Source organism: Schistocerca cancellata, chromosome 3 (genome assembly GCF_023864275.1).
Source record: "Schistocerca cancellata isolate TAMUIC-IGC-003103 chromosome 3, iqSchCanc2.1, whole genome shotgun sequence".
Taxonomy (NCBI): Eukaryota; Metazoa; Arthropoda; class Insecta; order Orthoptera; family Acrididae; genus Schistocerca; species Schistocerca cancellata.
The window spans coordinates 918,827,650-918,851,245 of record NC_064628.1 but is presented as its reverse complement, the minus strand read 5'-3'; the positions used below and the strand labels follow the sequence as shown (position 1 = coordinate 918,851,245).

The window sequence follows — 23,596 nt, the reverse complement described above, 5'->3', positions numbered from 1 at the left end:
AAAATCCGATATGTCACAGTTGATTGTGTCTTGATAACAATCCGATTAGGTTCTGGGTTCGAATCCCTGTCCAACACAAAGCTTTACCTCACGGAATTTCAAGGAAGTTACTTGTGAATAAGCAATATTTAACATATCTCGTAATTCGTTAATAGGGACAATAGATGCTGGGTAGGAATTCGTGTCCGTTAAAAATGTTGACGTTATGTAATTTTAAGTTGATATTTCCTAACTGATACTGTCTAATATCGAGGTATATCACTATCTGCATGACTAGTCAGGAATGACTGTTAGTTTCCGCCAGTCACGAAACACTTGCTTAGTCTGCATGACCTGGGTTTGAATCCATATGCAAAACGAGACGGTTCGTCGTGTCATTTGAAGTTCATACATATTCTCAACTAGCAGCTCTTGACGAACTTAAATTTTTAATGTAATTTTGTGTTAAATAATAAGTACGGTATATTACTCTGAAGAGGAAATCATGAATACGACGAACTTACTACGTGCATTACTTATCTGACGTAATAATGAGAGTGGTAATATTTCAGGTATGTCATTTATTGTAATAAGTGTGAGCTTACAAGTCTTAAGGACAGTCCTGTCTGTGATAAGGTGTTCCCTGATATTTGTAGTAGTACTATAAATCTTGAGTTATTGCGATACAGAGCAGTGTTTTCGAGTGGTAATTTCTTGGAACCATTTTCAATAGTCAGACGACTGTACCGAGGAGCGATTAGAGGACCCGCTAGACAACTGCGTTATGAGGATTGTATGCGAATCAAGCGAAATGCAGTTGAGGTCATTCCGATACTTTTGAGCACGACTGTACATAACATCTACAGATTTCCGTCCCGTTTGGATAAATCCTTTGTGGTATGACTTCTTTTTTGTCTTAGATTCTATAGATTGCTCACCTGTGCGTATAGGGTACTTCCCCGTCATAAAGGCAGCTCTGGACGGTGTGCAAATTGGTTGAACATAATGGTTGTTCAAGATGATCCCATGGTATGCCAATGCGTCGATGTTGGGCGTAGGAATCTGATTGGAACCGTGAAAACTGACATCATTCCAGCCCTAAAGGACACAAAGTAAAAGGCAGTAATTTAGTTCCCACTGTTACATTTTTGTGTAGTTAAAGAATAGCTGAAGTGGATATATATATATATAGTGCCCCCTAGTCCTCAACTCCGCTGCATATGCCTAATATATTTCGCACTTTTCTGCTGATTTACACCATTAGAGCCCAGAGAAGATTTTGAATGTATTTGTGGTGTTCACCGATGTAACATGGTCCTTGGTCCTTAAAAAAGCCGAAAAAAGCATTGGATCACTCTCGCGACCTTCTTGACACAATGGGCAGTACAAAGAATAGATAAAGTCCACTTCATACTTTTGAAGTGCTCCAAGTCAACTAAATACAAGAGCGAAAAGACAGTTTCAGAACATTTTTAAATGTCACCTTTTTCTCATACTCATCCCTAGGGCATTAGGTGTACCTTACACACACATTACTTCCACTTTCCCACTCATACCAACTTTCTGTTCCAATTCTCCAATAGCCCTTTAGATCTTCCACTTGCCTCCTACAGTTCCCCCTTCTCTCTGTCCATCTCCTACTATCCCCCCCCCCCCTAGCTCTGTCCATCGCTGGCGTTACATTTCTCTCTTTCCATCTCCTCTTCCCCCTCTGTCTGCCACCCTTCTCCACGCTCCCCTCTGTACATTTCGTCTTCTGTCTGTCCAGCTGCTCCCTCCTCTCTTTCTGAACACCTACTTCTTTTCCCTCTCTCTTTTCATCTTCTCCCTTTCTCTCTTCATCTCCTTTCCCACCCCCTTACCCTTGTTATCGATGTCGTCTTCCTCCTCTCTCTATACATCTCATCTTTCCCCTCTATCTTCTCCTCCCTTTCTCTCTCCATCTCCCCCTCTATCATCTCCTCCCTCTACCGCACGCCTTCAGCCGTACACATCCACACAATACAAAGTGAAGAAAATACAAAGCTTTTCATTCTCTTCCCATATTCTATGGGAGTTACATAGTTCTCACTGCATAGGCCTCTTTCCATACAATAAGTCCTACTTGAAGGAAGTCTGGTTGAAGTCGATCCACTGGTTTAGGAGGAGATGTGAGAATATGTGCACAAATACATCCACGTATATACATCTTATGTACAGGGTGGGCAAATGAAAGTGGTCCGGACGAGAGGATACAGCTGGACGGAAATGTATGTATATAATCACACTCCACCACATGATCCATGCGGGTTCAGAGCATAGTGTGTTCTGTGTCAGTGTGAGTGGAGCATTGCAAAGGGGACGATGCTACTAACAATGGAGCATCGGGCGTTCCTTGTGGAAAGTTATGTGAAAACAACGTTAGCCGTTTGTTTAATGGTGTCAAAGTGACGGTAAAGAGAGAGTGCCATGCAACGCTTAGTCGGAAAATAGCGTCAGACTGGCATTGTTTTGAACAAGTCAAAAAGACAGCCTGAAATGTCTCCAAAATGACATTTTCATTCTGCAGCGGTGTGTGCGTTGATATAAAATTTCCTGGTAGATTAAAACTGTATTCCGGACTTAGCATCGAACTCAGAACCTTTGCCTTTCACAGCCAAGTGCTCTACCGCTGAGCTACCCAAGCACGACTGACGACCCACCCTCACTGCTTCAGTTCTGCCAGTACCTCGTCTCCGACCTTACAAACTGCACAGAAGCTCTTCTGCGAACCTTGCAGAACTGGCACTCCTGGAAGAAAGTATACTGCGGAGATATGGCTTAGCCACGGCCTGGGGGATGTTTCCAGAGTGAGATTTTCAGTCTGCAGCGGTGTGTGCGCTGATATGAAACATCCTGGCAGATCAAAACTGTGTGCCTGACCGAGACTCACTCCGGCACACCGTTTTAATCTGCCAGGAAGTTTCATTCTGAAATTTGCCTGAAAACTAGGGCCCAAAGATGCCAAGAGATGAAAGATGGTTACCTTCAGCATCTGCTGTAGTCAGGTTAGCAACCTGCTGGGTTTCTTGGTACCCTGCAACTCTGTTTTCTAGGCCCCTTTTATTTGCTCCACCATGTGTACACAGCCGGAATAAGAAACAGCAACACACGTACCCTGATTAACTTTGTACGTCGGTCTGTTGATTCGACGTGTTATGTTGCCATTCATGAACAGCATTCGAGGGAGTGTTTCTCATGACGGTAGCTCTCGCCCATATACCGCAGTTGTAACCAAACATGCTCAACGGAGTGTCGACATGTTGCCTTGGCTTGCTCGACCACCAGATCTGGCTTCAGTCCAAAAATGCGGACGACACCTTCAACATCATTCAGAAAGGGCATCAACCGTTCCTCTATTGACTGGCCAAGTGGAACAGGCAGGGAACTCGATTCGACAAACTGACATGTGATACTTGTGCAACACAGTGAACGCACATTTCCATGCTTGCATTTGACATCCTGGCGATTACACTGGTTATTAATTTAGAATTATTTCACATATACAATGGCTTATCTCAGGCATACATTAACCGGTGTCTTGCAATTTTTATCTCTTAAATTTGTTACCTAGACAAATGTATTACCAAAATTTCATTGCTCTACATCAGTTACATTTTGACGTTGTGATCTTTTTTGCGTCAGTGTATACTAACGTTTTCCCCTTAGCTTAACCCATGTATATATTAGACACATGCGTTGAACAGACCACCTCCTCCCCCCTCTCTGTCTTTCACCCTCTGCTTGTCACGTTACCCTCCTACCCCTATCTATCTCCCCTCCCCACTTTCCCTGTCTTTTATCTCTTCCTTCCCATTTTTTCTTTGTTCATTTCTTCCACCACCTCTCTCGGACCATATTTTTCCTCCCCTTCGCCGTTTCTCTTTCCATCTCTGTCTCCTCCTCTTCCTTTTGAACCTGCCCACTACCCCTTCACACCTTCCACCTGCCTTATGCATCACCTCTTCAATCTTTCTCTCACTCCATTTCTTCCTACCTGTAGCTCTACACTCCACCTCCCCCGCCCCCTCTATCCATCTCACCTTGTCCCTAGCCATGCTCATTGGTACATGTAGTACCTGCAGTACAGTTCAATAAAGCAGGCTAAAGGCAACTCCACAGCAAATCTGTCGTCATGAACTTGAAAATCATTTATTTGCTCTCAGTGGCTCAGAGTCGGACTGCATGGGAGCCTGAAGGCAGGCATGCATTTCCACAGAGAGTGTGGAACGAGTTGGAATATAGGGTTGATATTGCTCGAGTGTCTGGAGGGGGCCATATTGAACATCTCTGAACTTGTTTTTGAGTGAAAAAAAACCTTTTTAAATACTCTTTGTAATGATGTATAACAGAAGGTTATATTATGTTTCTTTCATTAAATACACATTTTTAAAGTTGTGGTATTCTTTTTGAATCACCCTGTATTTTAACAAGATTGCTATAAAGACTGTTTTAAATTTTAATTTTAACAAATTGTCAAAAATTTCAGAATCGTTCCATCACACTCCTGGAATTGTAACATGGCGCATCGTCTCGCCGGAAAATGCAGCAACTGTCGAGAAACTTGATCGTCATGAAGGTATGTACGTGGCCTCAAACCAGTGTACGATACTCATTGGCTGTCATGGTGCATTGCACTATCTCCACTGGACTCACGGATGCCCATGTGAGTGTTTCCCAGACCATAATGGAGCCTCGCGCCAGCTTCTCTCAGTCATGCAGTACAGGTGTCAATGAGGTGTTCTCCTGGAAAACGACGGATTCGAGACCTCCCGTCAGCATGATGAAAAAGTTATGGGGATTCATCAGACCATGCAACGTTGTGCCACTGGGCAGATGTCCAGTTCCGCTGTCTGCGTACCCATTTCAGCTGCAGTTGCCAATGTGATGTTGTTAACATTATTACATGCATGGGTCGTCAGCTGCAGAGGCCTATTGCTAGGGTTGTTCGGTGCACTGTGTATTCAGAGACTCTTGAAAACTGCCCAGCATTAAAGTCTGATGTTAGTTTCGCCACAGTTCTCCGCCTGTCTTGTTTTACCAGTCTGCCCAGTCTACGACCTCCGATATCTCTAAAGAGGGGTGGCCACCAGATCCCACGTTCCCACAGTCGTTTAATGAACAAAGTAAGAGCATATGGACTATCAGACCAATTGTGTGATTGGATTGAGGAGTTCATAGATAACAGGACGCAGCATGTCATTCTCAATGGATAGAAGCCTTCCGAAGTAAGAGTGATTTCAGGTGTGCCGCAGGGGAGTGTCATAGGACCGTTGCTATTCACAATATACATAAATGACCTGGCGGTTGACATCGGAAGTTCACTGAGGCTTTTTGCAGATGATGCTGTGGTGTATCGAGAGGTTGTAACAATGGAAAATTGTACTGAAATGCAGGAGGATCTGTAGCGAATTGACGCATGGTGCAGGGAATGGCAATTGAATCTCAATGTAGACAAGTGTAATGTGCTGCGAATACACAGAAAGATAGATCCTTTATCATTTAGCTACAAAATAGCAGGTCAGCAAATGGAAGCAGTTAATACCATAAATTATCTGGGAGTACGCATTAGGAGTGATTTAAAATGGAATGATCATACAATGTTGATCGTCGGTAAAGCAGATGCCAGACTGAGATTCATTGGAAGAATCCCAAGGAAATGCAATCCGAAAACAAAGGAAGTAGGTTACAGTACGCTTGTTCGGCCACTGCTTGAATACTGCTCAGCAGTGTGGGATCCGTACCAGATAGGGTTGATACAAGATATAGAGAAGATCCAACGGAGAGCAGCGCGCTTCGTTACAGTGTCATTTAGTAATCGCGAAAGCGTTACGGAGATGATAGATAAACTCCAGTGGGAGACTCTGCAGGAGAGACGCTCAGTAGCTCGGTACGGGCTTTTGTCAAAGTTTCGAGAACATACCTTCACCGAAGAGTCAAGCAGTGTATTGCTCCCTCCTACGTATATCTCGCGAAGAGACCATGAGGATAAAATCAGAGAGATTAGAGCCCACACAGAGGCATACCGACAATCCTTCTTTCCACGAACAATACGAGACTGGAATAGAAGGGAGAACCGATAGAGGTACTCAAGGTACCCTCCGCCACACACCGTCAGGTGGCTTGCGGAGTATGGATGTAGATGTAGATGTAGACGTCTGCACGTGACTTCACCTTGGTTTCGCCACATGTTGAAGACATTCACCACAGCCCTCCTCGAACACATGACAAGTCCTGCAATTTCAGAAATGCTCGTGCCGACCCTCTGGCCCATCACAGTTTTCCGTCGGTCAAACTCAGACAGATCTCGCGCCTTCCCCACTCTACACACGGACAGCACGCCCACCGATACTACATGCACTCTACGTGTGTATGACTGGCGGTCGTTCCTCGCCTGGGTACGCTGCTGTCGCCTCTACGGGCTTATATTGATAGTAGGTCAATGGTCATGATGTTCAGTGTATAAGGTACAGGGTGTTTCAAAAATGACCGGTATATTTGAAACGGCAATAAAAACTAAACGAGCGGCGATAGAAATACACAGTTTGTTGCAATATGCTTGGGACAGCAGTACATTTTCAGGCGGACAAACTTTCGAAATTACAGTAGTTACAATTTTCAACAACAGATGGCGCTGCAAGTGATGTGAAAGATATAGAAGACAACGCAGTCTGTGGGTGCGCCATTCTGTACGTCGTCTTTCTGCTGTAAGCGTGTGCTGTTCACAACGTGCAAGTGTGCTGTAGACAACATGGTTTATTCCTTAGAACAGAGGATTTTTCTGGTGTTGGAATTGCACCGCCTAGAACACAGTGTTGTTGCAACAAGACGAAGTTTTCAACGGAGGTTTAATGTAACCAAAGGACCGAAAAGCGATACAATAAAGGATCTGTTTGAAAAATTTCAACGGACTGGGAACGTGACGGATGAACGTGCTGGAAAGGTAGGGCGACCGCGTACGGCAACCACAGAGGGAAACGCGCATCTAGTGCAGCAGGTGATCCGACAGCGGCCTCGGGTTTCCGTTCGCCGTGTTGCAGCTGCGGTCCAAATGACGCCAACGTCCACGTATCGTCTCATGCACCAGAGTTTACACCTCTATCTGTACAAAATTCAAACGCGGCAACCCCTCAGCGCCGCTACCATTGCTGCACGAGAGACATTCGCTAACGATATAGTGCACAGGATTGATGACAGCGATATGCATGTGGGCAGCATTTGGTTTACTGACGAAGCTTATTTTTACCTGGACGGCTTCGTCAATAAACAGAAAACTGGCGCATATGGGGAACCGAAAAGCCCCATGTTGCAGTCCCATCGTCCCTGTATCCTCAAAAAGTACTGGTCTGGGCCGCCATTTCTTCCACAGGAATCATTGGCCCATTTTTCAGATCCGAAACGATTACTGCATCACGCTATCTGGACATTCTTCGTGAATTTGTGGCGGTACAAACTGCCTTAGACGACACTGCGAACACCTCGTGGTTTATGCAAGATGGTGCCCGGCCACATCGCACGGCCGACGTCTTTAATTTCCTGAATGAATATTTCGATGATCGTGTGATTGCTTTGGGCTATCCGAAACATACAGGAGGCGGCGTGGATTGGCCTCCCTATTCGCCAGACATGAACCCCTGTGACTTCTTTCTGTGGGGACACTTGAAAGACCAGGTGTACCGCCAGAATCCAGAAACAATTGAACAGCTGAAGCAGTACATCTCATCTGCATGTGAAGCCATTCCGCCAGACACGTTGTCAAAGGTTTCGGGGAATTTCATTCAGAGACTACGCCATATTATTGCTACGCATGGTGGATATGTGGAAAATATCGTACTATAGAGTTTCCCAGACCGCAGCGCCATCTGTTGTTGAAAATTGTATCTTCTGTAATTTCGAAAGTTTGTCTGCCTGAAAATGTACTGTTGTCCCAAGCATATTGCAACAAACAGTGTATTTCTATCGCTGCTCGTTTAGTTTTTATTGCCGTTTCAAATATACCGGTCATTTTTGAAACACCCTGTAGTATATCCACTAAACCCTTAAGTACCTGTAGTTATGAACACATTGCCGGCCACTGTGGCCGAGTGGTTCTTCAGTCCGGAACCGCGTGACTGCTACGGTCGCAGGTTCGATTCCTGCCTCGGGCATGGATCTGTGTGGCGTCCTTAGGTTAGTTAGGTTTAAGTAGTTTAAGTTCTAGGGGAGTGATGACCTCAGATGTTAAGACCCATAGTGCTCAGAGCCATTTATGAACACTTTGTCTACGGGCAATTCCGCCTCTAGTGCCGAAAGAGAAGGTTATTAGTTTACCGCCTCACCACAGCTTCGAGTGCGTCTGAACAGCTTCTCCTCATTCTTGTTCTTGTCTTCGGGTGTGTCACATTGTCGACTGGTTGGTAGAGTTAGTTATTGTGTCTGTCCGTTGGTATAGGCGTACTGTCCGCTATAGGTTCGATGGGTGTTTCAAGAAAAGGGGCAGTCACCTTTGGTTTCTACAAATCCATGCGTTCCGTGCAGCCGGATCTCTAGAGACTCACGAATGGCTTGTTGATAGGATTCTTTTAGCATCAGATCAGGATCAAACCGCTAATTTTGCTTCTGATAACTATGTCTCTTTCGTAAGTCTTTTGCATACACTACAAGTAGAAAGTCTACTTCGTCGTTATGGTTCTTAAGTATCGTGATGGTTCCATAAGTATGGTGCTTCTTCCTAAAGCGGAACTGGATTGCATCAATGTCCGAGTTTTCAGACTCCCGCCGGAAGCAAACGAAAGTTTACATAAGGAAGTGTTGCTTCCTTATGCGTGTTATACGACGCAAACGCTGGTCCACTCAACACTGGTTGCAATGTTATGGCGGAATCTGTTCAGTGCAGTTGTTAATATCAAAGCTAACGATCCCTCCAATCTACTGCATTCAGGTTACCACTTTACGGGCAAGTAGGGTCGTACTTTCTCCGCCGTGAAACTGAGAACCTTAGATCTAATTGACCGCACCGGGTATTTACATTGAAGTTCTCTTTTGAACAGCGTCGAAAACTGATAGCTGATCTGGTTACTACTGCTTAGCTGGTTGGTGCCACGTCTACACCGGTGAAATAGAACGAGAGAGCGACGCACAGCTTACTGCTGCCGACTTTCCGCCTTTACCCTCGCAGCACGGTCATCAATTTTTAGTTGCCTACCTGGCAGTACCCGCATCGCAACACGAGAGACATCATACGCCGTATATTCAGCAATCGGTTACGTCAACTCCTCACACACCTCACCATGAAGTAACGTCGCTGATTGCTGTATCTCGTAGTGCTGAGTTCTGCATTCCTCATGGGTGCGGAAACAGCAGCTGAGGTCCCCAGTGTTTCCCGAAATATCTCTTCAGCGACTGAGGTAACTCCTGCGGACCCATCCAAGAGTGGGGAAGTCGTTGAGCCTTCTAATGTTCCAGTGAGTGAACAGCAGAAAGTTGAGGCTCCCCTAGAATTACCCGTCCCCTTGTAGTGACCGATGTTGTCACTCCAGTGGAAGCGATTGGTAGCCAGGAAATTCTGCCTCTCAATCCAGCTGTTTTAGTGCCTGAACCCTCCCTTGTGCGTCGATCTGAATCGCAAGGATCAATCGTTTGGAATGGGTCTCTGCAGATCGCTGTCTTTCAGTTGCTCTGGTTAATGATCAAGAACCGCCTACGTCTGCGACTGCCGATGCTGTATTACCTCGTGGCCGTTGTAAAAAACGCGTCCAACCAGAGCGTGCGGTGGATAGAAAAAATAAGAAATATAAATATCGAAGAGGCGGAAGTGCAAGACTGGCTACCTCTGACTCGTCAATGGACACACCAGTGGATCATAACACACATTTATGTCGTACTTCAGTTGGTCGACATATCAAATTTCTTTTGTTGTTGTTAAAGTTTGCAGACTTATACGTTTCTTCCTTTTAATGTTAATGAGGAGGAATCTGGCCTGCGCCTCGCTTCACTGCCTAAATTTATCTATGTTTCCTGTGCCGACGTCGTATTCCTGCAAGAAGGACAATTTACTCGCATTTCTCTCTCTGCTTATTACACTGTGTTTAATGTGGTTCCAGAACGTTCCACGTGGACTGCCTTATTTTTTAGGGAGGACATTCCCATTCAATGGATTGAAGTTCATGATAATGATAGAGGAACGGGATGTACTTTTTTCACCTGACCTTGTTTCTCCTTTATGCACCGATCGGTATCGGACGCCTTCTGGACCATTTCTTATGAGGGAGAGGTGGTTTATTTGTTACTGAAAGGTCCGCAGAGTGATGGTGTTAACTGAATCTTGTGTCCTGGTTAATTTCTGTTGCGAATTGTAACATTTACTTCGTTTCTTGAAACTGCAAGATATAGTGGTCTTCAAAAGTCCGACTCTCTTCGAATTTACCTATTTTATTTTTGCTTCTAGCAGTAGGCGTGACGGATTTTATACACTCCTGGAAATGGAAAAATGAACAAATTGACACCGGTTTGTCAGACCCACCATACTTGCTCCGGACACTGCGAGAGGGCTGTACAAGCAATGATCACACGCACGGCACAGCGGACACACCAGGAACCGCGGTGTTGGCCGTCGAATGGCGCTAGCTGCGCAGCATTTGTGCACCGCCGCCGTCAGTGTCAGCCAGATTGCCGTGGCATACGGAGCTCCATCGCAGTCTTTAACACTGGTAGCATGCCGCGACAGCGTGGACGTGAACCGTACGTGCAGTTGACGGACTTTGAGCGAGGGCGTATAGTGGGCATGCGGGAGGCCGGGTGGACGTACCGCCGAATTGCTCAACACGTGGGGCGTGAGGTCTCCACAGTACATCGATGTTGTCGCCAGTGGTCGGCGGAAGGTGCACGTGCCCGTCGACCTGGGACCGGACCGCAGCGACGCACGGATGCACGCCAAGACCGTAGGATCCTACGCAGTGCCGTAGGGGACCGCACCGCCACTTCCCAGCAAATTAGGGACACTGTTGCTCCTGGGGTATCGGCGAGGACCATTCGCAACCGTCTCCAGGAAGCTGGGCTACGGTCCCGCACACCGTTAGGCCGTCTTCCGCTCACGCCACAACATCGTGCAGCCCGCCTACAGTGGTGTCGCGACAGGCGTGAATGGAGGGACGAATGGAGACGTGTCGTCTTCAGCGATGAGAGTCGCTTCTGCCTTGGTGCCAATGATGGTCGTATGCGTGATTGGCGCCGTGCAGGTGAGCGCCACAATCAGGACTGCATACGACCGAGGCACACAGGGCCAACACCCGGCATCATGGTGTGGGGAGCGATCTCCTACACTGGCCGTACACCACTGGTGATCGTCGAGGGGACACTGAATAGCGCACGGTACATCCAAACCGTCATCGAACCCATCGTTCTACCATTCCTAGACCGGCAAGGGAACTTGCTGTTCCAACAGGACAATGCACGTCCGCATGCATCCCGTGCCACCCAACGTGCTCTAGAGGGTGTAAGTCAACTACCCTGGCCAGCAAGATCTCCGGATCTGTCCCCCATTGAGCATGTTTGGGACTGGATGAAGCGTCGTCTCACGCGGTCTGCACGTCCAGCACGAACGCTGGTCCAACTGAGGCGCCAGGTGGAAATGGCATGGCAAGCCGTTCCACAGGACTACATCCAGCATCTCTACGATCGTCTCCATGGGAGAATAGCAGCCTGCATTGCTGCGAAAGGTGGATATACACTGTACTAGTGCCGACATTGTGCATGCTCTGTTGCCTGTGTCTATGTGCCTGTGGTTCTGTCAGTGTGATCATGTGATGTATCTGACCCCAGGAATGTGTCAATAACGTTTCCCCTTCCTGGGACAATGAATTCACGGTGTTCTTATTTCAATTTCCAGGAGTGTATATCTGATAGGATAAGTGATAAAGATTTTGGCTGTCCATGTCATCCCCGTCAGGTTCACGGACCACCGTGCAGGGACTGTTACGTTAAATCACATTTAAACTGTTTCTGTTGCCTTGGATGCTGAATGTGGGGCACTTGGAGGATTCCTTTCTCGATGATATGTTGCGGGAAGCGTGGGACCACAGTCTCCGTCCACCTCCTGGCACGCCTCCAGTTTGTAATGATGGATTCAACTGGCAAAACCAAGGTTCCGACAGACGTGACATGATTTTGCAGTGAAAGAGAGCGTGAATTTCGGACGATGCAAGAATTTTTCTGTTCTCTCTTATGTGACGTTTATGCAAGTGCTCATTAGGCTCAAGTGAAGAGTACACACGTCAGTCTTGTAAAACGCGGTTGTTACTTTGAACCAGCGTCAAATGGAAGGGTTAAGGACGTGATCCACAGCACGTTCCTTGGTAGTAGATGAACTGACTTCTCTATATCATCTGATTCGATATCCGGCTCTCAAGACGGCTATGTTATGTTACATGGTCTATGTCATGATGCATGCTCTAGATCAATTCTACGTTCATTACGTTGTAGATGGAGGGGACCAATTGGCCCATTCGCCTTCCTCCAACATATTGCCACTGCATTCTAGTAGTGTTTTCTCCTGCTATGATATCGCAACTTATTAGCCAATATGTTTGAAAAACCCCGTATTTCGTCGTCAAGGTACTGGCTGAGTTAACCGGTCCTTGTGGAATTCTTGTCACAGCCTCTTTTCAGGTGTATTGTTACACAGTTCATAACAGTTTTGTGGTCTGATTTTTCATTTTTAAATTAAAAAAATAGCCAAAAAATTATTGCACGCAACGATTGGAAACGGAAAAAGATCCTATTTCCTTTTCTGAGCGTAAAAGGGAGGTAGCCACGTAGGATTAACTCACATATTGTTTTATACTCTTTTGAGTTGTAGGTTTTAAGACTTCAAAATATAAAAGTAGTAAAGCGCGTGTATGGAAAACGAATGATCACGGGATGGAATTTCGGCCGATCGACCAGATCACAGATTTCTCAGACTCATTAATAGATATCAAGAAAGATGTTAACAGCGAAAAAACCATGGGTAACAGAGGAAATACTTAAACTGAACGATGAAAGAAGGAAGTACAGTAATTCAGGAATACAGAAATGCAATTCACTGTGGAATGAAAAAAATAGGAAATGCTGCCAGTCAAGACGAAATGGTGGCAGGAAACTATGTGAAGAGATCGAAAACGAAATAATCGTCTGAAAGACTGGTTCAGCAGATAAAAATGTCAAAACAACCTTCTGTGAAATTGTAAACGATGGTGGTAACATTAAGAACGAAATGAGAATCCACCGTTTAACACAGAGGAAAGAGCGGTTAGGTACAAAGAATACACTGAAGACTCCTATGGGGGGAGAACTTTTCTGAAGAATTGACAGAAGAAGAAACTGGAGTCTATAAGGAAGACATAGAGGATTAAGTATTAGAGTCAGAATTTAAATGAATTCTGGAAAACTTGAGATGAAATGAAGCAGAAGGGTTAGATATCATTTCATAGCATTAAGAGAAATGACAACCAAACGACTCTTTAGTTGGAATCTATGAGACTGTCAAGATATCATCACACTTCCGGAAAGACATCACCCACACAATTTCGAAGATAGGAACGGGAAAACCAACCGCACAATCAGTTTGATATCAGATGCATACAATTGCCTGACAAAAATGATACACAAAAGAATGGAAAAGAAAACTATCTATTAGATAAAGATCAATTTGGCTTTAGGGCAGGTAAAGGCACCAAAGTGGCACTTCTCCCTACTGCGCTTCATAATGGAAGCAACACTGAATAAATATCAAGACATATTCATAGGATCTGTCGAACTAGGAAACGCGTTCGGTAATGTGGAATGATGCGAGATGTTCGAAATTATGAGAAAAATAGGAGTAAGCAGATATAGACATGTGATTTCGAATATACACAACAACCAAGACGCAATAATGTGACTCGATGACCGAGAACGAAATGCTGGGATTAAAACGGTCGTAAGACAAGGGTGCATTCTTTAGCCCCAACTCTTCAATCTACACGTCGGAGAAGCAGTGGCGAAAATAAATGAAAGTTTGAGAAGTGGGATTTAAATTAAGGGTGAAAGAATATCAGTTCAATCTGTTCATCGATTAAGCAACGACAGAAACAGCAGAGAGCTTCAAAAGCAGAATTAAAATTCAAGTGAAAGTATTTTAATAATAAGATTCGCTGATGACATCACTATCCTCAGTGAAAGTCAAGAGGAATAACAGGAACTGTTAAGTGGATTGAGCAGTCTAATGCTTACAGGATATGGACTGAGTGTAAAACGGAAAAAGACAAAAGTAATGAAAAGGATCATAACCGAAAATACCGAAAATCTTAACATGAAAATTGGTATGAAACTTACTGGCAGATTAAAACTGTGTGCCCGACCGAGACTCCAACTCGGGACCTTTGCCTTTCGTGGGCAAGTGCTCTACCAACTGAGCTACCAAAGCATGACTCACGCCCCGTCCTCACAGCTTTACTTCCGGAATTACCTCGCCTCCTACCTTCCAAACTTTACAGATGCTCTCCTGCGAACCTTGCAGAACTAGCACTCCTGAAAGAAAGGATATTGCAGAGACATGGCTTAGCCACAGCTTGGGGGATGTTTGCAGAATGAGATTTTCTCTCTGCAGCAGAGTGTGCACTGACATGAAACTTCCTGGCAGATTAAAACTGTTTGCCGGACCGAGACTCGAACTCGGGACGTTTGCCTTTCACGGGCAAGTGCTCTACCAACTGAGCTACCCAAGCACGATTCACGCCCCGTCCTCACAGCTTTACTTCCGCCAGTACATCGCATCCTACCTTCCAGGAGAGCTTCTGTAAAGTTTGGAACGTAGGAGGCGAGGTACTGGCGGAAGTAAAGCTGTGAGGACGGGGCGTGAGTCGTGCTTGTGTGGCTCACTTGGCAGTCCGACTTTAGCCGCGGAGCAGCTTGGACTTGTTTACGTCCCGGCTGCGAACATTCGCGGAAGAAGCGGTGTTTACACCGTCGTCACTCGCGTGTGTTACTGCTTGAATCGCACGCAATGGCACACAACTTCCGAAAAACCACGATACACTTCACGTTCTGTAACGAGTATGCAAGACCGAAGGCTTTCGAAATCGATCGTTTCTTGAGGGACGAAGTGCAACTTAATTACACGGAGATTATTGGACTTCATTTATCAATCGTGAGCAGCACTCTTCACGTAAAGATGATTGACGACGCAGCATGCGATAGGATCATTGAAGCCGCCAAACGAGGATTCCAGTTCCGACACTCCGATGGTCATATTGGCGAATATTTAGTCGATCATTCGGGCCTGGGCATGCGTACGATTAGAGTCTTCCAGCTGCCTTTCGAGGTACCAGAATCATTGGTGACTGAATCGCTCCACCCATATGGCAGAGTTATCAGTCGTACGGTCGAACGTTGGGCAAGTTTTAGCACGTATCCAGTGCTCAATGATGTCCGACATGTGCGAATTGCCCTTACCAAACATGTGCCATCGTACATCAACATCGGTCTAGCAGTTCTAAGCGCTCAGTCCGAAACCGCGCGACTGCTACGGTCTGCAGGTTCGAATCCTGCCTCGGGCATGGATGTGTGTGATGTCTTTAGGTTAGTTAGGTTTAAGTATTTCTAAGTTCTAGGGGACTGATGACCATAGATGTTAAGTCCCATAGTGCTCAGAGCCATTTTAACCATTTTTTGAACATCAACATCGGCGGCTGTCGAGCTATTGTCATCTATGATGGACAGCTCTAGACATGCCCCGGGTGGTGGTGAAGGACATCTTCGATCTGCGTGTATGCAGAGGAGACTCATGCAACTCCCCAGCGGAGACCTCCAGAATCCGACTACACCAACGTCACTGCCGATGACTTACGTGGCGGCGCTTCGCGGGGTGGTGACGCCGAGGTCGGAGCGCAGCATCGAACCGACGCCGCAGATGATTGAGGCGCCTTCGGACCCCACTGAAGAAGGAATGGCTCCGACCAACCTACAATCCCAGACATTACAGGTGGTGCAGAAAGAGGATGACAGCATCACAACAGGCATGGAATCTGAAGTGGAACGTCCCCAGACCGTTGTGGCGGCGGCGAGAACGCAGGTGATGCAAGATTCGCCAACACCAGAGACCGTGGTTAGGGCCCGCAAACAATGCTCGCCAAAGCGCCGCAAGAAGCGACGACTAAACTCCGCGGAGACGCTCCCTTCTTTTCTTGGGATCCCAGATGAGTCTAACACTATGGACCTGTCTGACTTGGAACCACAAGCTTCGGATGTCGCAGACCATATGAACTCGGACAATGAAAAGATGTCGTGTCATTCAGACGACGCATCCGCTCAGGGGCCTGCTACCCCTTCTGCGGTGGAGTCTAAAGCTGCGAAAGAACAACACATGCCACACATCAATGGCGCACAGGAAAATTTGGAGCACCCCAATAATATCAGCTGGTATGAGCAGGACGACGAAATCACCGATGCGGACCATTCTACTGGTGGGGACTCCATCCGTCCGCATCTCAAGAAACCTAATGCCACACGGACACTTCCGTCGGGCGACCCTCTGCGGATGTGCAAAGGGACTATCGATACGGTGAAACTTTGTCTTTTTAACATCATGTGGAGAAGACAGATACTCGACCCCAGGCATACAGAGTAGGGACAGTGAATGTAACTACCATTAGATCGCCTGTGAAACAGCAGTTGTTCAGGGACATGATATACGCGTCGGATGTGGATATACTGATGGTGCAGGAAATGTACATTCCTGAGTTCCAGGAGTCCGTGGATACATCTCCTACACCTCGCCGCACTCGAACAACGACAGTGGAACGGCGATATGGGTCCGGGACGGGATTCCGGTTCGCGACCTGGCTTATCTACGTTCGGCACGAGGACTGGCGATAACTGTTAATGGAATTCTTATTATCAATGTTTATGTCCCTTCCGGCACAGACAACAGACGGGTGCGTGCGAGATATTATTCGGAAGAGTTTGTGCCCTTATTTACCGGAAGATCCGATCATTTCATTATAGGCGGTGACTTCAATTGTGTTTTAGCCCAAAAAGACCAGACTCCACATTACAATACCTGTCGTGAATTGCATGTGCTATGCCGGGATCTGGAGTTAAGCGACACCTGGGACATGATTCATAGGAACCGTGAGGGATATACTTTTTATACCAGTCACTCGGCGAGCAGACTCGATCGAATATATGTTTCGGTTGGCCTACAGGATAAGGTGGTAAACGCGGAACGATGGCCTGCGGCATTTACTGATCATCTGGCTTATATTTGTACCATATCACTCCCTAGGCAAAGTGTGTGGAGAAGCCGCGGGACATGGAAGCTCTATTCATCACTTTTGGCGGACCCCGAATGTCGTCAGTGAGTCGAGGAGGTATGGGCCACATGTCAACGCCGTCTACCAACATATACCTCCGTGCTTCAATGGTGGCTCGAGTGTACTAAGCCGGCAATAAGAAAAGCTCTCATACAGCATGGTCGGGATAAGACGAGATGACAAACAGACACTCTTGATTATTATTACACCATGCTTCGTGAGCTGTCCTTCCAGGTGCCGTCTGCAGAACATCATGCGGAAATTCATCGTGTCAAGGCACAAATCCTATCGGTCACGCGACGACGACTGGATGGCATCCTAATACGGGCAAGATGTCTCGACACCATCACTGGGGAACGTACCTCGATGCACCATGTGTCGCGGGAACATAAACGTTACCGCCGGGCATTGGTAACAGTGCTCCACGGTTTAGATGGCCGTCAACTGACAACACAACAGGACATTGCAAATGAATTCTTAGAGCATTTCTGCCACCTCTATGCCGGTACACCGACGGACCGTCTGGTGGCGGAAGAGATACTGCAACATCTGCAAACGACACTGACAGAGACGGATATGGCAGCGGTTATGGAGCCACTCACAGAAGACGTTATAAAGGTGGCACTCACAAAAGGAGCAGCCCATAAATCACCAGGGCCAAATGGGATTACGCTAGAGTTTTATCGAGAATTCGTGGACATGATGATGCCACAGCTGGTGTCGATGTACAATGAGGCGATACGTCCGGACATGCGCCTACCATCGGATTTTGTGACGGGCTTTTTCTTCCCATCCCGAAGATGGCGGGGAGTCGCATTGTTAATCAATATCGGCCTCTCACTATGCTAAACACCGACTATAAAATCTTTGCGCGACTACTAGCGTCTCGTCTCAAGCTGGCGATATCCAGGACAATATCCCCTGATCAGGCTTGCCTAGGGGTGCGAAGCAACATCTCCTCGGCGTTAAGTGAATACAGTGACGTTATCGCCCTTGCGGAAACGTGTAAAATGCGAGCAGCGATGATATCTGTGGACTTCGATCGTGCGTTCGACCGGATAAACCATGACTTCTTGGCGTCAGTCATGAGCCGAATGGCGATTCCACCTGTTTTCATCTCCATCCTTATGAGGCTAATACGAGGGGCTACATCGAAGGTGATTGTAAACGGTCGGGAAGCGGGCTCGATTCCTATTAACAGCTCAGTCCGACAAGGGTGCCCACTCTCCATGATGCTGTTTGCGATAGCGCTTGAGCCGCTGATGTGTGTTATGAGGCGCTCACTTACTGGGATAGCGCTTAATGAGAACTCTTCCGTTTGTCGCGCATATGCAGACGACCTGATCCTTCTTGTCAGATCAAGAAATGAAGTGGGTCAGGCTGTTGAACATCTAGACTCTTATGGGACGGCGGCAGGCAGTGTCGTTAACATGACGAAATCCCAAATTATGCATGTTGGACGGGGTCTGGAAGACGTACCGGGACCGTTTCAGACGGTGGAATCGCTGAGATGTCTGGGGATTACATTTACCCGTTCACTACGGCGGTCAGCGGCGGCGAGTTCTCGGCGGCTTCTGCAGAATGTTCGTCTGACGATACGCAACAACTCACTGAGAGCCATTGACATGATCCAACGTGTGGCATACACCAACGTTCACATAGCGTCACGACTGCCCCATTTCGCGCAGATCCTACCATTACCGAAGGGTATTGCACGTCGCCTCATGGCTGCCTTTGGTTACTATGTTTGTACTGGGATGTTATTTAAGATCAAGTATGATACGTTAACACTACGGTTCCGGAACGGTGGCCTCAACCTCACAAACGTGCGAAACAAAGTTCTGGCGCTTTACATGCGAGCGATGATACGAAATTGGCAACAAAGAAAGCATACCATAACGTCAGCTCTGATAGAAGTACTAGTTCTGCCTTCGTACGAACCCCCTATTGCGGTGAGCAATATTTCGCCTTCTCTTGCACACATTGCTTCATTTCTTGTTGATTACAGTTATGTTCGTCTGAAAGTACCTTCGACGAGAAAACCCACGACTCGGGGGATCTATAGATGCTTGATGGATCACCATGGCCGCAAGATAATGGAATTCAAATACCCGTCGAGAACGTGGAGCCACATTTGGTGTGCAGTGCATACTCAATTACTGTCAACAGCAGCGAGATCGATGTGGTATATTCTTATAAACCGTAAACTTGTGGCCAAGAGTCGATTACATACAATTCATATGGTCGAGTCTTCTCTTTGCACAAACTGTGGACTGTTAGCAACGGAAGAACATGGTTTAGTGTGTGGCGCAGCGCGGGACGTCTGGATGCTGACGCGTCGAATACTGGCCTTCCTTCGGCGCACCAACTACACAGAAATCACATCGGATGTACTTTTTCTACCGGAAAAGACCTTTTTTCCCAAACAAAAGACGTATGCGGTCAATTGGATCGCTGGACGTGCGACGAAATATTTGTATTCGTACGATATTAAGTCCGTGATGGATTATTGGATGTATTTACAAGAACAACACGAGCTCATACGGAGTCATACGAAATACAGGACTTACTTTTCCAATATTTAGTAAGTGTTTTTCACAATCCGCCCGACAGCTGGAGTGTCGCAGAACCGAGAAGACTCCTGCAGCAGAACGGCTAGAGACAGTACTGCGCGGTTCAGTTACATTGGCACATGGCACACTGAGAATAAAACTGGCAGCTGCCTGTTGGCGCCAGTTATGACTGGATTATGTTAACGTGAAAAAAAAAACAACGATGGTAACCACCGAAACAGCCTCAGATAATGGTCCTTCGAATGGTCGGCGCAGGAGAAATACGTACCGCCCACACTGGCAGAAATGGTCGAGATTACATCGCTTTCTGCCAGGTTTATGATGCGACACCGCGTGCTGCTGGGATTGTGACGCAGATGATAACTTCATTTTCACTCCGCCCGTGACTAGGATTGTCATTTAATTTATTCCTGTCACAAAAAAAAAGAAAAAAAAAGAGGGCGGCCTTTGCGTTGATTTTATGGTTTCCAAATTGTTTTTGCTGTCTTGATACGTTTCTTATCCCTAGGACAGCACAATTGTACGAATAAAGATTGTTTGTATACCCTGCCTTCCTGTTCCCAAAAAAAAGAAGTGGTCGCGTTGTTGGACCATAAAGCGGAGGAACCGAGTTATTATTTTTATTTTATTTTTCTTAAAACATAAAAAAAGTAATAACAATTAAAAAACAAAAAACAAATCAAAAGACGAGTATAAAAAAATAAAAAGAAACTTGGTAGAGCACTTCCCCGTAAAAGACAAAGGTCCCGAGTTCGAGTCTCGGTCCGGCAGACAGTTTTAATCTGCCAGGAAGTTTCATATCAGCGCACACTCCGCTGCAGAGTGAAAATCTCATTCATGAAAATTGGTGACCAAGAAGTAGGCGAAGTAAAGGAGTTTTTTCTGACTTGGAAGCAAAATAAACACTGAAGGACGAAGCAAGGAAGAGATAAAAAGTACACGAGCACAAGTTAGAAAGGCTTTTCTGGTAAAGAGAAGTCTATTGCATTTAACATAGTCCGTAATTTGCGAAAGAAATATCTGTGAATGTCCGTTTGGAGCGCAGCATTGTATGGTAGTGAAACATGAAATGTGGGGAAACTGAATCAGGGGACGCATTTCAGAAGAGGTGGTGCAGAATAATGGTGAAAAAAGCGGATTGGTAAGACAATTATTGAGAACGTTCTCCACAGATTCGGCGGAGAGAGGAACTCACGTAACGTACAGACAACTGCAAAGGACGAGGTAATAGGAGATGGGTTAAGGCACCGGTGAACAACTTCCTTGATACTAGAGGGTACTAGATGGTAAAAGCCGTGAGGGAAAGAGAGATTTTGGGATACATCCAGTAAATAATTTATAAAGTCATCCAATGTAGGTCCTAACAATGTAGATATTTCTAGAACAAAATTCTCGTCACCCACACATACACGTCACTACCGACGTTAAAAATTATGAGTGAACTATGTAAGGCCTCCTTAAATGGGAACTGTTGTTACATTTACAAGGGCACATACTCATACCTCCTAATCTAAACTAAAATACATATTTACGTCATCAGTATCTGAAGTTGTATATCCTCTACCGACATTAATGACGGGTTTTCAGGAAGACAATCTTAGTCTCCCACTTGAGGAATGTTTTGACACCAGGGACATATGTATAAGGTATTTCATTGATGAATGTAACTTCTCAATAGCAGATCAAAATGGTAACGGTGGGACACGTAACTGATATTATATTATGGAAGCTTCTCATTAGATTTTTCGTAATACGTGTACAACAAGTGTGCTGTAATCTCAGGTGACAAAAGTCGTGCGGTACGTCCTAATATCGTGTCGGACTTCCTATTGCCCGGCGTACTGGAGAAACTCGACGTGGCATGTACTCAAGAAGTCGTTGAAAGCCCTAGCACTTCCCAAGAGTTAGCAGCTTTCACTCAGTTAATACAAGGCAGAAATCAAATCTGCGTGTGGAATGCACTTCCTTGACTCTTGTGCAGAAAGGAGTGCAGTATTCTGCTACATCCATTTTCAATAAGCTACCACAAGAACTCAAAAATCTTAGCAGTAGCCCAAACGATTTTAAGTCCAAACTGAAGAGTTTCCTCATGGCTCACTCCTTCTATTCTGTCGAGGAGCTCCTGGAAGAGCTAAAAAATTAAGCAAATTCCAGTGTTACATTCTTGATTTTCTTTATTTAAACTAATGACGTGTCGCCTTAATATGTTTCTTATATGTCATTTTATCTGTTTCTACAATCGTGTTATAATTTCATGTATTGATTCGTTCCATGACCATGGAGACTTCTCCTTAATGTGGTCCCACGGAACAATAAATAAATAAATAAAAAATAAAAATAGCTGTCCATAATTGTGGGGTGTTTCCTGTGCATGATTTTGTGAACGAAACGATCTCTCGATTGTATCCCATAAATTTTATTCATTGATTTACACGTCAAGTTCCGTAGGACCAAATTGAGGAGCAAACCACCAAGGTCATGGAACGTGTCAGTACATCAAATTACACCATAAAAGTAATAACAGATAAAAATAAAATATTTATGTACCCGAAAAGAGTCAAGTCATAAGTTTAAGTAAGCGCAATCAACAACACAACAAGAATCAGCTTAATTTTTCAAGGAATTCCTTGACAAAATAGAAAAAGTGACTCTGGAGGTAACTCTTCAGTTTCGTTTTGAAAGCGCGTGGATTACTGCTAAGATTTATGAATGGTAGTGTTAGATTAGTGAAAATGGATGCAGCAGTATACTGCACACCTTTCTGCACAAGAGCTAAGTAAGTCCGATCCAAATGCAGGATTGATTTCTGCCGAGCATTAACTGAATGAAAGCTGCTTATTCTTGGGAATAAGCTAATATTGTTAACAAGAAATAACAATAATAAAAGCATATAGTGAGAGGTTAGTGTCAAAATACCCGGACTCGTGAACAGGGGTCGACAAGAGGTTCGTGAATTTGCACTACTTGTTGCCCGAATCGCCAGTTTCTGAGCCAAAAGTAGAATAGGAAGACTTACCCCAAAATATATCATACGACATAAAAGAATGAAAATAAGAAAAGTAGACTAATTTTCGTATCGAACGATCACTCACTTCTGATACCGTTCGAATAGCAAAAACGGCATCATTAAGTCTTTCAACAAGATTCTGAACGTTGGCTTTCCACGTCTGTTTACTATCTGATCACCGAGAAATTTGCCCATTCTGTGAAAATGAAACGTCAGGTTTTGTTGAATTGTGTGTTAGAAACTGTAAAAACTGAGTCTTATTGTGATTTAGCGTAAGTTCATTATCTACAAGCCATGAAGTTAGGTCATGAAGTGCACCATTTGAATACGAGCCATTGTTGGACACTACATGCTTTACTAACAAGGTGGTGTCATTAGCAAACAGATGTATTGAAAGTTGCCCATAACACTAGAGGGCGTATAATTTATACTGTAAGTAGGCTGTTTATGTTTTCTTATTGGCAACGTTACGTAGCGCTCTATATGAGAATCACTGGCTGTGCTGTGTGCAGTCTGTGGCTAGTTTGCATTGTTGTCTGCCATTGTATTGTTGGGCAGCTGGATGTTAACAGTGCATAGCGTTGGGCAGTTGGAGGTGAGCCGCCAGCAGTGGTGGATGTGAGGAGAGAGATGGCGGAGTTTTGTAATTTGTCATGAACTGCTATATATATTATGACTATTAAGGTAAATACATTGTTTGTTCTCTATCA

At 45.5% G+C, this 23,596-nt stretch overlaps 1 protein-coding gene and 1 non-coding gene across 2 annotated transcripts in view; both read right to left on the bottom strand.

Moving 5' to 3' along the window:
* The window catches only part of LOC126176652 (arylsulfatase B-like), a 180,513-nt gene that overhangs the window by 135,676 nt on the left and 21,241 nt on the right, over nt 1-23,596 (bottom strand). Inside the window, exon 2 of the mRNA XM_049923810.1 lies at nt 918-1,077. Within this exon, the coding sequence (XP_049779767.1) occupies nt 918-1,077 (160 nt within the window). The remainder of the gene's footprint in view (nt 1-917; nt 1,078-23,596) is intronic.
* On the bottom strand, nt 14,647-14,721 carry Trnas-uga (transfer RNA serine (anticodon UGA)). Its single transcript has one exon. It is a non-coding gene; the product is annotated as a tRNA-Ser (tRNA).